At 34.1% G+C, this 14,990-nt stretch overlaps 1 protein-coding gene across 3 annotated transcripts; it reads left to right on the plus strand.

The window, feature by feature from the left end:
- The first annotated feature begins 1,697 nt into the window (after window positions 1-1,697).
- Window positions 1,698-14,758, plus strand: LOC114194195 (rho GTPase-activating protein 7). Of its 3 annotated transcripts, none has more exons than XM_028084298.1 (22): window positions 1,698-2,281; window positions 3,385-3,424; window positions 3,869-3,945; window positions 4,335-4,405; window positions 4,486-4,564; window positions 4,680-4,824; window positions 5,057-5,176; window positions 5,348-5,425; window positions 5,875-5,930; window positions 7,146-7,215; window positions 8,015-8,102; window positions 8,631-8,874; window positions 9,271-9,492; window positions 10,877-11,209; window positions 11,495-11,547; window positions 11,782-11,842; window positions 11,926-12,009; window positions 12,475-12,588; window positions 12,675-12,841; window positions 13,251-13,320; window positions 13,740-13,943; window positions 14,152-14,758. In XM_028084298.1, exons 1-22 carry the CDS (start codon window positions 2,228-2,230, stop codon window positions 14,335-14,337), a joined length of 2,616 nt encoding a protein of 871 aa, XP_027940099.1. In that variant the 5' UTR covers window positions 1,698-2,227; the 3' UTR covers window positions 14,338-14,758. The 3 variants fall into 3 exon arrangements, with proteins under 3 accessions (XP_027940099.1, XP_027940100.1, XP_027940101.1); XM_028084299.1 differs by having other exon boundaries at window positions 11,498-11,547; XM_028084300.1 differs by having other exon boundaries at window positions 3,388-3,424.
- Window positions 14,759-14,990: the final 232 nt, after the last annotated feature.

A 14,990-nucleotide genomic window follows, 5' to 3' on the forward strand; every position in this document is an offset into this window, starting at 1 on the left:
CAAACATTTAATCTTTTCTTTAAACACTTTTCTTATTGTGTTTCATTTAAAATAACATGGCACCCTTAATCATGATATGCTTCACCTTCAATATTCTAATCAATATTAGGTGACCTCCATGTCTTCAAACTATTGGTTCAAGAATATTTTTGGTGAATGAAAAATTGTGTTTTGTAATAAAAATATTTAGGTTTAATTAGTCGGATAATACTCATTTTTATTTAGATGTGTCAATTTGGTACCCTTTTTTAAAAATGTATCAATCTAATCCAAACTTTTGAAGAAGTGTTTTAATAAGTTCCTTTTAGATAAAAAATACTAAAGCCGTTAACTTAATTTATGACTTTTACCACACATCTTGATATAAATATCAATACTTAATTTTGTAAGTCATTTTAAATATCAATATTATTAACAGTGTTAATATTTTTTTTTTTGCTGAAAATGACCTAATTGAAGTATCTGTTCAAAAGTTGAGATTCAATTGAACTTTTTTAAAAACGAGTACTAAACTGACATATCTAAGTAATCATCTAACTAATTAAATCAAATATTTACTAATTTTACAATTAATTAATTATTTTAAACTGAGTTTACTCCAAACATGCCCTTCATTGCATTAATTATCATAAACATTGATGTTAAACATATATTAAATTACCAATTACAAATCCATTTCATCATAAACCTCATTTTAACCCTTTTAAACAAAACTAATAAAAAAGAGAAAAGCATGTGTTGTAGGTTTCCATGATAGGGGTTAGAGGTTCATGTGCTCAACAGAAGAGGCAATCAATCACACCCTAAACTATCTTTCCATTTATTGGGAAAATTTGCCCAAATATATTTGATTGAGTTAATATTTTTTTTTAAAAAAAAATCATATATACACGCATATTTGTGTTTTGAATTTATGTGTTATTATTTTTATTTTGAATAGATGTTTTGAATTGACAGTGATATAACTGAAATTACCTTCAATATTATTAGATAGAAATTAAAGTGCAAGTTATAACCATTTTCAGAAATTCAACTAGTTTCTGAATGTTATAGTCTTAGACCCTGAACTAGTTAAGTTTACACATATAGAACTATCTCTTTCTATGTACGTTTCAAATCTTGTTAATAATTAACACATGCATGTGAAGAAAATCTTGTCAAAATTAGAAAGAAAAAGTGAAAAATAGTGTGAGTAATGAATTTTGATATTTATTTTATGGTTAGAAAATACTGAGACTTTTATTGATATTTAATTAATCTTAATCTAAAATCTATATTCAAATCATAATCTAAACCTCAAACTTTAGTTAAAAGAGTTAAATATTCCAAATAAAGAAATGATTTTTATTTATCAAACAAAACTTATGGTAAAATTTACAAATGACACTTTTTTTTTGTGTGTGTCTCTCTCTATATATATATATTATTTATCTATGCAACTAAAAAACATTTATGTGAAAGTTTTTAATTCCTAGAAAAATGGTACAAAGAAAATTTAAGGTGGTAAGTGAATTTTGAATTAGAAAGAGCATCCAAAACCAAAATCCAACCATCCAAATGAGAACATTATTTATATGTTTAGGTAACATTCATAATTTACGAGCACTCACTCTGGTATGTTGCTGACGTGGCAAATTTTGATTGGACTGTTACCTGACGAGACTTAAACTTGACTATATCGGACCCAATGCCCTTACCCTCTCTCCCTCTCTTTCTCTCTCTACCCCTTCTTTCTCTCTCTACCTTCCCAAGCACACTCAGACACCAGAAGTAGGTGAAAAGCAAGGAACCCTTCTCTTAAGAATTTTCACATTACCGCACAACCACTGTTGCTTCCTCTTCCCACCTAATCTCCCCAGAAAGTGCGAGAAAATCGCTGAGAAAGTGACGGAAAATTGAGTCCCGGAAGGGGAGAGTTTTTGCCCCTTTTGTGGTTCATGTGGGGATAGAATCAAGATGGAAATTTTTAACCCTAGGAGCTGAAAGGTTAGGACTTTTCGGTCAGATCTCAGAGATTTTGGTGGGTTTGCTGTTGGGGTTGGAACTCACTGGGGGATCTCTCTGATGGGTTGACTCAACAGGGAACTGTGATTGGTTTTGTGGGGGGTTTTCAAATGTTGGGAGATTGACGACTTAGTTTGATTTTCTTTTTGGGGTTGATGGGGTGTTTGGGGTTTTGAAGTTAGTGGCAATGCTGGTTGTTCGGTGATACTGCGTTTGTGTGGAAATGTCTGCTTCTTTAGCGGCTTTTGAGCGTCCGAGACCTGGTGCTTCTAATACGGTATGCTTTGCTTTGGAGGGGCTGAGATTATTTTGAATTTTTGTTGCAAATTTTGGTTTTGAGTCCAATGCAGACTTTAGGGAATGAAAAAATGAGTTTCAGATAAAGGTCCTGATTTGTTGACTGAACTGGGACACATTTGGTTTGGCCCTTGTTTGTGTTAGTTTCCTAGGCAATGTTGAAGATGGAAGTGGGATTTGGCCTCGGTGGTTTCTTTTTCTTCTAGAGTATTGAGTTTGATGAGGGAATGTGTGCAGAGTGTATTTTTTCTTGGTCCCAGTTAAAATCAGGACTTTGATTTCGTAGCAGGGACTTTTACGTTACTTTAATTTAAATTTGCTCAATATAATTGGTTTTCTTTTCCTTTCGTTTGAATTTTTGTTTGTGTTTATAATTTTGTGGCAACGAGAGGGACTTATGTGGGCAATGTGATTGATAATTGCTGACATTTTGGAGGCTAAGATTATTACCTCAGATTTCATATATATATTTGTTTATTCTTTTGTTAAACTAAAGAAGGGGTTTAACAGTCTGGAGGATGATAATATACACGTAATAGATTGACGGGTGAGAAAAATGTAAATAAAAAATACTGAGCATTTTAGCCCATTAATTAGAACTGATTGACTCACCTGTTTGCTGAACTACATTGTCAAGATGAAGAAATAGCAGTGAAACAATATATTGTAGTTGACAAATCTGAAGAAGCTATGTTTTCTTATTCTATACTAATACTAATATATAAATGGGATACTACTAATTTCTTTAACTGTTTTCATTGTACAGATTTTTTGTACAATTTTACCCTTACTCAACATTTTGGTAAATGTGTGCTTCTATATATGCTGTTATTATTTTTATTTTGGTTAGTGTGATTTTAGTGGGTAAGAAAAGGTGGACACACAAGCACTAATGCTCCTGTGTTTCCGCTGGTTAACTACAATTTTGATATTCCCTGTCCATAAATATGATGATGTTAGTATTTACCCAAGTATTGAGTAGGATTTGGTGGTGGGGTGTTATGTGTTTTGGTCAAACTTATTTTATTTCAGTTAAGTTAGTCAGAACATACCTTGTGGTTTCTAACTGATGTTTCTATTCAGCAGGTTTTTAAGAGTGGGCCACTTTTCATATCTTCAAAAGGTTGGTAATCTTTGTCTCCCCGCATTTTACATTTCTTGTTGTTTATTTTCTTATTTTCTCGACAGTATACTTAGATTTTTAGCTAGCTTCTTGTAAGAACTAAGGAAAATCAGAAATAAAACTGATTGAACTTGTAGAACTTCGAGGCTCTGCACCTGCAAATGTACATTGGCCTCAATCCTCACACAAAGTGACCGTATATCCCTCCCTCAAAACACCCCTTATAATTTTTAGGAAAAATAACTTTACCAAGCATCTCACATTACCAACTGTACTCACTAAAAGAACTGACAGATAGGTAACTACTAACCTAATGTTTTGAACTACAAACTACTAATGCGACGTATCTGACACATCTGTTCTCCATGGTTTTGCATTTGTTATATCTGAATAAATCAATGATACAGGAATTTATCAGTGTTATCCCATTTTGATATTCTGTAGGAATAGGTTGGAAGTCTTGGAAGAAGCGGTGGTTTATACTCACACGCACGTCATTGGTTTTCTTCAAAAATGATCCTGTCAGTATCTCTTAAATCTTTCTCATTCTTCTTTTGGTATCTTTTGTGTTCTTTTTTGCTGTTGTTTTGTGTGATTCAACTCTCAATTAAGAAGATATGGTTGCAGATCATGACCATAAGTAATATAGTGATTTATTAAGCTTTCTTGGCACTAATGGGCATTTTTGTGGATATACTTTGTGCTGATTTGATTTTTTTGTAAAATGGCATTATATTTACTGTACAATTCTTATAGGGGAATGGAGAGTAAGATATGGATTAGACAACACAGGATTGGATAATACTAGAAAAGTCTTTACCTATTAGTGCTGATTTCTTTTACTCAAATATATCAGAGTTACTTCTGTTGTCATTATTTATAATTGTCTTTACTTTGATTGGTCGTGCAGAGTGCCCTTCCACAGAGAGGGGGTGAAGTAAACCTGACATTGGGGGGTATAGACTTAAACAATTCAGGGAGGTACGTTTGACACATTGATGATTTGTACTTGTCAATTTTGATGTTCATTCTGTATAAAAATTGTGAATTTTATTTTCCAGTGTTGTCGTTAGAGAAGACAAAAAGCTTCTTACAGTATTATTTCCGGATGGAAGGGATGGGCGAGCATTCACCCTTAAGGTGTTTTATTTATTATATTTTTAAGAAAATGAGAATAAAATTCACTTGTACAACTTCTAAATGCATTATTAATTGTCGGGCCATATAAACCCGGATTGTTTTTTTCAAATATCAGGCTGAGACATCAGAAGACCTGTTTGAATGGAAGACAGCGCTTGAACAAGCCCTTGCACAGGCACCAAGTGCTGCCCTTGTTATGGGACACAATGGGATTTTTCGGAGTGATGCTAGTGATTCTATTGAAGGGTCTTTCCATCAATGTATGTGCTCATTATTTGTTAAATGTTGTTTATTTGTTTTATGTTTATTAGCTTATTAGTTATATGTCAATTCTGCTGTTGCTTCTGTATGATTATGCTTGTTTCTTTTATATTTAATTTTTCAAGATTTTATTTATAGGATTGTACCGATTTATGTCATCCATGTTATTTTTTTTATCTTATTGGAAAAAATATGCCCTCATTTTCACCATATTTTTTGTGGTGTTTCCAGGGAGGGACAAACGCCCAATTAAGTCTCTGGTTGTTGGAAGACCAATTCTGCTAGCTCTAGAAGATATTGATGGAGGCCCATCTTTCCTTGAGAAGGCTCTTCGGTTTCTAGAGAAGTATGGTAAGTTATGGTCTTCTATTACATATGTAATACATCTGCATTTCATTTCACATTTTGTCCTCTCATGCGTCTGACTGTATAATGGAAAAGAAAAATGCTGAATGCATGAAACATGTTCTATCTTATTCTTCAGTGAAGAGTTCTACTGATTTTTCCATTTTTAATTTGCAGGAACTAAAGTTGAAGGAATACTGCGGCAGTCTGCAGATGTTGAGGAAGTAGATAGGAGAGTTCAAGAATATGAACAAGGTAGCACAATATTCTTAAAACCCTGGCATTCTGTGCATTTGAAGATGGTGTGTCGTTGGTACAGATAGCATTATAATAAAGTTAATTGGGCTTCATCGAAGCAGCTAGGAGAGAAAAAAATTGGAGGAAAGGAAATCTAACTTTCATATATCCCAATTATCCAAAGTGAGAAAATGCATTAACCAAGTATAGTGTACCTCTTTGAGTTATGTTGTTCTGCAGTAGTTTTCCTTGCCATCCAATTTAAAAGCTATAACTTAGTAAGTATGGAGTCATTTTTAGTATCAGTTGCCCTTGATATTGGACTGATATGATGACTATTTTCTTGGTTTAACCCTTCTGGTGAGAGACAGTTAATGGCTTCAGGCTTAAACACTTGGACTAATATATGGATTTATGTTCTGATGGATGCCACTTATGAATGCCCTTTTTTTAATTGATATTTCCAGGCAAGACTGAATTTGGTGCTGAGGAGGATGCCCATGTTGTTGGTGACTGTGTTAAGGTATTTATTCTAGGTTTTTTTAATAATTCATTACATATTTGAAAAGAAAAGCAAATGACCTATATGTGGAGCATGCATACTAGATCACGGATTAGAAAATCCTCAATCTAATATTAAATACAAACATTAGGAAAGGTGAGGCTATCTAACCCACATATCATTCAACTGTGGGAAATAAAAATTATGGACCTCATTATGCAGAGGAAGTTTTAAGAATTCCATAAACTTCTCCCCTGCTAAATTTACCGTCTAGAAGTAGAAAGAAGTTTACACATAGGAGTAAAATAAGTGTAGAAGAGTGTAAAACAAAACATTTAAAGTAAAATTGACAATTACATTACTGATAAGTGTAGAAGAGTGCAGTCCCTCTGCATGTCTTCTGAGTAAAACCAGGAAAGAGACTGTATGCTGAACAGGGAAGAAAAGACATAAAAATGAGTTCAATTTTGATAAGATTTCTATTACCAGACTGTAATGTTCTTACAACCAGTCTTCGAACAACCAAACTCTACTTACATAATGGATATCATAATAGGAGTGTCGAGAATCAGGAATAAATATTATATATTTGAGATATTGTGATTTGACAGGATTTGATTTCCAGTTTACAGGAATCTGATCTAATAATGTATATAATGTATAGTTAGTAAAATTACTCCTTATAGTGCGTAGTGGTAGTGCTATTCAGACATAGGTTTTAGCATCACTTGTCTCTGATTTTTATTGTTTGACGGCTATTAAAGGGCACACTAACAAGAACTGCTAGAGGACCAATCTATAGGGCTGTTGTGTGCTTCTAACTAAAAGAAACTGCATCAGCAATTAGTAAACCAAATATGCCTGAATGACATGAGCGGAGGTAGTGTATTAAAATTCATTATTGTGATGCCTTAGCTGTCAGTCATTTTTATAAAAAAAACACTCCCTTTTATCAACTCATTGTGTATTAGATACTAGTATGTAAAATTAATTAATACAGGAACTTCCACTCTTTTCATAGTTTCCCAGTGCTTATAATTAAGACCTAAAGGTCATAAAATCAATCATGCATTCTTTCATCAGCCTAAGAAATTAATAATAGAAGCCTGATTTGGAAGCAACTGTAATTTTGGTGCAATCAATCTAATTAATATAGATCCTGTGTTTTTATAATGTTCTGTTGGAATGTTGGATTGTGCATTTTATTTAATGACAGTCCACTGGGTGTATTTACAGCATGTTCTGAGGGAGCTTCCCTCCTCTCCGGTTCCTGCCTCATGCTGCACTGCTTTGTTGGAGGCTTATAGTAAGTTGTTGAGCTCTATGTTTATTTTCCTTATAACCATATGCTTCTGACAAAATGATGCATATTTCTCCATATATTCTTTGCCTTTTTTTTTCTTGATTTTATTTTATATATTTTTTTATTAATTGGATTTTAATAAAGAATCTTATATTCAGATAATCTAGATTTTGTTATAAATGATAATTATTGAGCGACTGGACTTATTTTCAATGTCATTTAGAGGGAAATAACTTAGCAAGAACTATTCTCACTGATACTTTGAATATTTTATATGTTCCTGCATAATTTCCTTTTATAGGTGAACGAAATTACATTATCCTCTGCTGCTTTTTTCATATGGAATATATTTGAACTTTGAAAATATATTGATTTAAGAAGACAATTGTCACTGTTAAAGATTTTCTGTGAAATAGAGATGTGCATGTAGATGAAATCTTGTAGTGCAATTTCTGTAGTGTTTTATTTCATTCATGTTAGATAGATGATTTTTTACTGTGAAATCACCATAAAATGAGCAAAAGGTCCCTCCCTTGGAGTAGTTTTTTTTGCTATAATGGTTTTGGCAAATGAATGTTTGGTGCAGTTACTATTTACAGAACTCCAATTTGAATGTTACCCGTTTTTCCCTTTATAACTTTACACGCATCATGTATGGGATAAGCTAAACTGCGTAGGTTCTTCTGTCTAATGGTTTTGCTATTTTCCTTCATGAATATCGTTCAGTTATTTTGTTTCTTTTCATGGGTTCTTTGGATACAATCTATGCTTAAGTTAATTGTTACTGTTTTCATTTTGCAAGAAATTGATCGTAAGGAAGCTAGGATTAATGCAATGAGATGTGCTATATTGGAGACTTTTCCTGAGCCAAATCGCAGATTGTTGCAAAGGTGGTCTCTTGCTCTCTCTTTCTCTCTCTCTCTCTCTCTCTCTCTCTCTTTCCTCTTAACTGGCAACTGTACAGTCTACTCACGCTCACACCCACATACTCTTTCCTTCATTCACTCTATGTCATCCTCGTATTAGTATGCAATGGAATGGTTAATGTAGAATAATTAAAAACATACACTTAAAAATGTTAACTGGGTTTTCTTGATCACAATTTCGTGTGTATGTTAGAATCTGTTTGTTTTGGTATATTTTGTTATTCAGGTTTTTGCGGCCTTAGCAAAAAGCCTCTAGATACAATAAAATTAAGTTTTCAAAACTTTTGTTTCACTATCTTTATCCGACAAACTAAAAACAAGCTCACCTCAGTTTTTGTGAATTTTTTGTTATCTATGATAATATTTGGTATTGAACAATACCCTGTTACAGTTATTATGTCCATATGCAGTAGCTAATGGCTATGTTGCACTAACAAAAACAAATACCTTAACTTTTTAACCATAATTTAATTGTCATCTCTACCATTGCAGAATTCTGAAGATGATGCACACAATTGGTTCTCATTCTCAAGAGAATAGGATGACTCAATCTGCTGTTGCTGCTTGCATGGCACCCTTGCTTTTACGACCTCTGCTAGCTGGAGAGTGTGAACTGGAGGATGAATTTGATGTCAGTGGTGATAGTTCAGCTCAGCTTCTTGCTGCCGCCAATGCTGCTAATAATGCACAAGCCATTATTACCACTTTGTTGGAGGAGTATGAGAATATATTTGATGTGAGAATCTCTAAATCAACATATACTTTTTTGGTTAATTGTTTCCTGGTTTGTGTATGCTTCCAATTAGGAACAGTAACTTCTAGTTGCATATATGTTTTATTTAACTTCGAGGTATCTTAATTACTTGTGGGCTCAGCTTTTATTTATTTTTTCTTATATGAGCTTCTTTTGTCTGTATCAAACATGCAAAACTTATTATAAGGTTTTCTGTGGGACTGGTCGATCAAGTTAACTCTATAAATTTTTGATCTTTTGATTGTATGCTCAGCTAAAATGGTTTGACCTCTTGTAGTATAAGTTATTCCTATAGTGTAGCTAAAATTAAATGTCTGAAAATGTTTATTTTCATTCCATGTTTGAGCAATGCAACCTAATTTTTGTTGGCTGTTTCAGGAAGAAAATATACAGAGATGTTCCATGTCAGCAGATTCTCGGGTTGAAAACAGTGGGAGTGAAGATTCAACTGATGATGATAATATAGATGTGAAAGAAAATGGTTACCATGATGCAGAGAATGAAGTTGATCAGGAGACAGATGAAGATGCTGATCGTGTTCAGAGTGGAAAATTGAGTGAAAGTAGTGGTTATGCTGGCAGTGATCTTTATGATTACAAGGTTATTTCCTCTGTTCTTCTGGTCCTGTCATTTGTGGCTGATTTTTTAATCAAACCTGAAATAAAATACAATTTGCTACATATATCTACCTGAGTAAGAAAACCTGTAGAGACTTTGTGTCGTTGTTAACCTAACAGATTCATTAGCCTCGTGTAACAGTTAGATCGTTGAAGTTTGTGGTGAAGTGTCATTCACACCCTTGTTCAGCCATCTGTTTTTGTAAGAGGGGAAGGACAGCTTTCCCTTCACTTTAGCATAAATTTGATTCTGTGCCATACTGTTTGAGTTGAAGATTAATCTACCATGAGTTTGTTCTTATATTTTTTTCCAATGTTACTCTTTATAGTAGACTCGGATGGGAATGGGATTTCACCACAAATATTTACAAGCCAGTGGGTGAGTCAATAAATATGTTGGGCCTGGCATCTTTGGATTTAGTTGTTACATTTTTGTACATGCAAGGGAATTAAATCTTTTCATGATATAGCCATGTAGGAGAAATCTATTTAATAAACCTAAAACATCTAAGGTATGTTGGTAATTTACTATGTTTAGCCATAGTCAGTCCCAAGATTGAGTGGAGAAAAATTGGTTGTGTTCGGTTGATAAAACTTGTTGAAACCCCAAACGTCAATCCACTCAATAGGATATCCTTACTACTTAAGTTATTTCCTAAAAGTAATGTTTTGTATGACTCAAGTACACTTTTAAATTAGCTAGAGTCACTACATTGACCCTCGAAAGTGGTGTTAAAATGAGTGAAGGTAAGTCTTTGGTGTTGGTGGGCACCATGATTTGGAAAAAGATTAACAATACACTAGTTATGTGGCTAAAATGAAGGAAATCTTTGTTATTGCAAAATATCTGCCAAACTCGGTGAGAATTTTTATCATATAATACAATTTGCTATACTTTATGGTATTGAAGGTTAGGTTATAATGGCACTAGAGAAATCGGTGGAAATAACATAAATGAGTACGTTAAGATTAATTTTGTGTTCAGTTCCACAAAAGAAGATATGAAATGGAATAATTGTATAGTTTAAGATATCAGTGTGATTCTTCAAGAAAAATGACAGATGATTGGTCAAGGTGGTTTGGCCATAGACAACGAAATTCATTGAATGCCACTGTTGCGGGGAGTAGATGCCCTGTTTTGGTGAATAATATCCAAGAATTTGGTTTTAAACCGCGTTCATTGGCATTGTGTGATCCATGTAACTAACTTCACCAAGTGAGATAAAGCTACTTGTGTTGCTGCTGTTTATGTGGAAATTTTATCAGGCTAGGGATAGAGACTTTATGTTGAATAATCATCTTCTGTGATTAACAATGTTGTTTTCTTCTCCCCCTATCCTCTTAAATTCTTCTTTGTGATCCTGCAGGCATTTGGAGGTGATGACTCTGATGTTGGATCATCCAGTAGTAACCATAATAAGACAGAAAATGGTAATCTGAATGCTGTTCCAGATACCCCACCGACTGAGGACCAAAACAAGCAAAGAAAGGGCAGTGAAAACCCAGTTGATGATAATGATCCTTCAAATTTGTTGCCTTCCACTGAATCTTATCGATCTATGGGTGAGATTTTATCTTCTATGGACCCTGGCAACCATTTACCCATTCCCGTGGTTGAGTCAGGATCTGGGAAGCAAACTGGTAAAGCAAGTAGTGCTAGTTTCAGTTCTAAGCGGTCAACATTCTGGGGAAGGAGCAATGTGAGTTTTTATTTTTTGACCATTTACTCCCTAACAAATTTGTCAGAGATCTAAGTGATTATATAGTGAGTTTATTACAGGAATCACAATTACACTAAACCATTTGTAGGATAATGAGACATTTATTTGACAGAAAATATACTTGCAGTAACCTGGCGATTAAAATGTGCAGACTTAATATGTTAGCAGTGGATGTACTTAAATTTTGTTATGAGGGGAAAATTTTTCTTCCCAGATATTTTAGTTTTTTTTTACATGGCATCTGATAATTTGTTCTGATATAAGCAGCCAAGGAAGACACCATCAGTGGAGTCAGTTGATTCTTCTGGAGAAGAGGAGTAAGATACTAGATTTGTACTTTTCTTTTTTTCCATTGTATAGTGTGTTCTCTAGCGTTATGTTTCTTGTTAGAATTTGGAGTTATTCTTTGATCCCTTTTCATGGATGTTTTGGAAATGGCGGGTTGACATTTTCATCAGCTTTAACAGCCTTGTTTTGATGGCTCCTTGTGTCATGTGATTTCTATTTTATTCCTTGAAAGCAAATGACTGTAATAGTTTTGATGTCTGTAGGCTTGCTATTCAGAGGCTAGAGATTGCAAAAAGTGATTTGCAACACAGAATTGCAAAGGAGGTAGATTTCTTGTGCTTACTTATTTTATGCCAAAGGATATAATGAGAATTTTTCTAACGGAATTGGTCCTGTTTTCATTTTAGGCTAGAGGCAATGCAATTTTACAAGCAAGCTTAGAGAGAAGGAAGCAGGCTTTGCATGAGCGGCGCTTGGCACTTGAGCAAGATGTACTTACTGTTCATATATCTCCATTATGAATTGGGACAGTTTAAATTTGATTTGCTACTTTGCCCTGTGCTTTGCTGCTTATTTTTAATGTGGCGTGATTTCTAGACGTTTTTGGGTTTGGTATTCTTTAAATAATTTGCTCTGCTTTTTTCTCTAAAGATATTGAACCCTCTTGAATTAAAATTGTGAAATTATTCTTTCAAAAACCAAAAGTGGTTCTAATGAATTTTTATTGTGTATTACTACAACCTATGCAAGATATTGGTTGCTAGTAATGGAATCACTTTACAATGATTTATGATACGGATAAAATACATTCCACTTTACAATGATTTAAGTTATCTTGGTTCTGGCCAGAGTTGCAGTACAATAAAGATAATTCATGGGTATATTTCTGTCATATTTTGTATTTTTTTATTTATTTTGGACCCTTAATAAGTTGCAACTGGGTTTTTAATCTGCAGGTTTCAAGATTGCAAGAACAGTTACAAGCTGAGAGGGATCTTAGAGCTGCATTGGAAGTAGGTTTGAGTATGTCTTCAGGACAGCTTTCCAATTCACGTGGCATGGATTCCAAGGTGCTTTTGTGTTCTTGTAATGTTAACCTTTTTTCCTTTTTGGTATCTTTCTCAGTAACCTCTGTACTAAATATGCAAATATACAGACAAAGGCTGAACTGGAAGAGATCGCACTTGCAGAAGCCGACGTGGCTAGGTTGAAGCAGAAGGTTGCAGAACTCCATCATCAACTTAATCAACAACGGCAGCATCACTATGGTTCACTTACTGATGTGGGTGATCGATACCAACATGCCCAAAATCATTCTCAACAGTGAGTATGCAGACCCATGTTATTTCTAACACCAAGAGGAAGAATCTACTACAAAGGAAATTTAATTACAAAAGCTTTTGATGTTCTTCAAAATTCAAAATTGGTGCAGTTCCACATGATTTTGATTCCAAATTTAATTTAAATGTACTGGCATGTATACCAACTTCAAAAGACCACCACTTGAGTTCATACTCAGTATTGGATTTAAAAAATTTCTTGAAACATGCCGATGAAATGTTGTAATCTATTATCTTCTTGGTTTCCTTGTAAGGATTCTTTGTGTAATTGTATCCTTTGCTGCACTTCTTTCATTCTTTTATGGGATCCGCCTTTTAATTGAAATCCATGTGAACTTATTATTTCTTTCTATTGTAGCTATTTATTTTTCTTATTTTTTTCACTCGTGCAGGAGATTTCTTCAGCAAGATTTTGATTCAACGCTGGCCTTCTGTAATCATGAAAGGAAACAAAGAACTGAGGTATGTTTTATGGAGTCGATTTCACAATCAAAATTTAAACGAAAAACAGCCAGGAAGGAGGTTGAATCTTCTCTATGTCCCTAATCTAACCTTTTCAACTCCTTCCTTTTAGTATTTAAGTAATTACTTTAGTTGATGCTTGATACATGATTACCAAAGTTAGTTCCATAGTTAGCCCCATTAGTGAAGAAAAAACATTTCTTGTTATTTTCCTTTCCTTTTTGTACTCATTATTACCATGGAAATGGTATTTGAAGGCTCTATAAATTGGGAATTCAGTGTATTAGAATCTGAAATTCTCCTGATCCAAAGTTCTGTCCCTGGCTAAAGCACTTCTTTCTCTAATTTCACACCCTGTCTAGTTTCATTGTTTTCAGAGCACTCAAACAACAGTAAAATTTGCCTTATTATTTTTGCAGGAGAATTTGATGGGCACTGATTGGAGAAATATCAAAGGACAAGTATTGGCATCTGGTAATGGTAGTAGGCAACCTTCTCGAAAGCAATTTGTAGAGTCAAGCCCTAGTGATTCAAAAAGCACCGAGGCATCAACAAGCATATCTGTCGATGATCTTGGTGCCGTCGACTCTGCCTCAGTGCCCTCCACCTCAAGGGCAGCAGAGGTAAGCATTCAGATCTCAGTGTCATCGACTCTACCTCGATACCCTACTAACAACTAACATTTATCGATAAAAAAGAAAGATAAAGAAATGTCATCATCATTCCATTACTTTAGCCACATTGAGTGTCATGAGTACTTTAATCTTAATTTAACGTCATAAAATCATCTGTAAGATGAGATTTACACGCACTTATATATTATGGTTTCAGGTGGGTGAATATGCAAGACATCCATCTGTAGCATCTTCAACGTTAGTAGAGTTAACTACTCGTCTCGATTTTTTCAAGGAACGGCGGTCCCAGCTGATGGAACAACTCCATAACCTTGATTTGAATTATGGTTCTACAACTTCCCAAGACTTTGTCTATAAACCGTCATCACCATCATGGAGTTGACTGGCCAAATAGGTGCTTCATAAAATCTGTGGAAGAATTTTGGCTGACATGTTGTATATCCTTTCAGTCTTTGACTTGCTGCATATATTTGTATCCCTTATGGTCTGTGCACTGCTTCATTCTCTTGGCTCCTTCTTAATTTTTTCTTCTTCTTTTGGTAGTGAAGTTCATTGGAGTTGAAATGAAAGGCTTTCCCTTTTAATAACATTTGAGTTCTTTTGTTTCTTTAGGGTGGGGGTGGAATTTGGTGTAATTATATTATATGTCAATAGATGGGGAATTTTGTCGTTGAACAAACAACCTAAGTGAGGAAATTTTAATTACTGTTTTGGCAAATTCTTTGTACATAGGAACATACAATTGCCAGTTTGTTACCTATGTGGAATGATTGTTGTGTATCTACAAAGTTGTTTGTGGTCAACACTCAGATTCTATTCTGCTTTTCTTAAAATCATCTAAAGAAGAGTTTGTATCAACAATGGATTTTCTCGTGTCAGTCTGAGTTTTTTTCTCGAATCACAAGATACAATTTTCCTCTCAACCTTGTTTTCTTATTTATAGTTAGCATGATTTGTTTCTTTAAATAATTCTCCACTTATTGTACAAACTAACCACTATGCCGTGTTACCTATCAGTGAAACCATTTGTTTATT

Source organism: Vigna unguiculata, chromosome 8 (genome assembly GCF_004118075.2).
Source record: "Vigna unguiculata cultivar IT97K-499-35 chromosome 8, ASM411807v1, whole genome shotgun sequence".
Taxonomy (NCBI): Eukaryota; Viridiplantae; Streptophyta; class Magnoliopsida; order Fabales; family Fabaceae; genus Vigna; species Vigna unguiculata.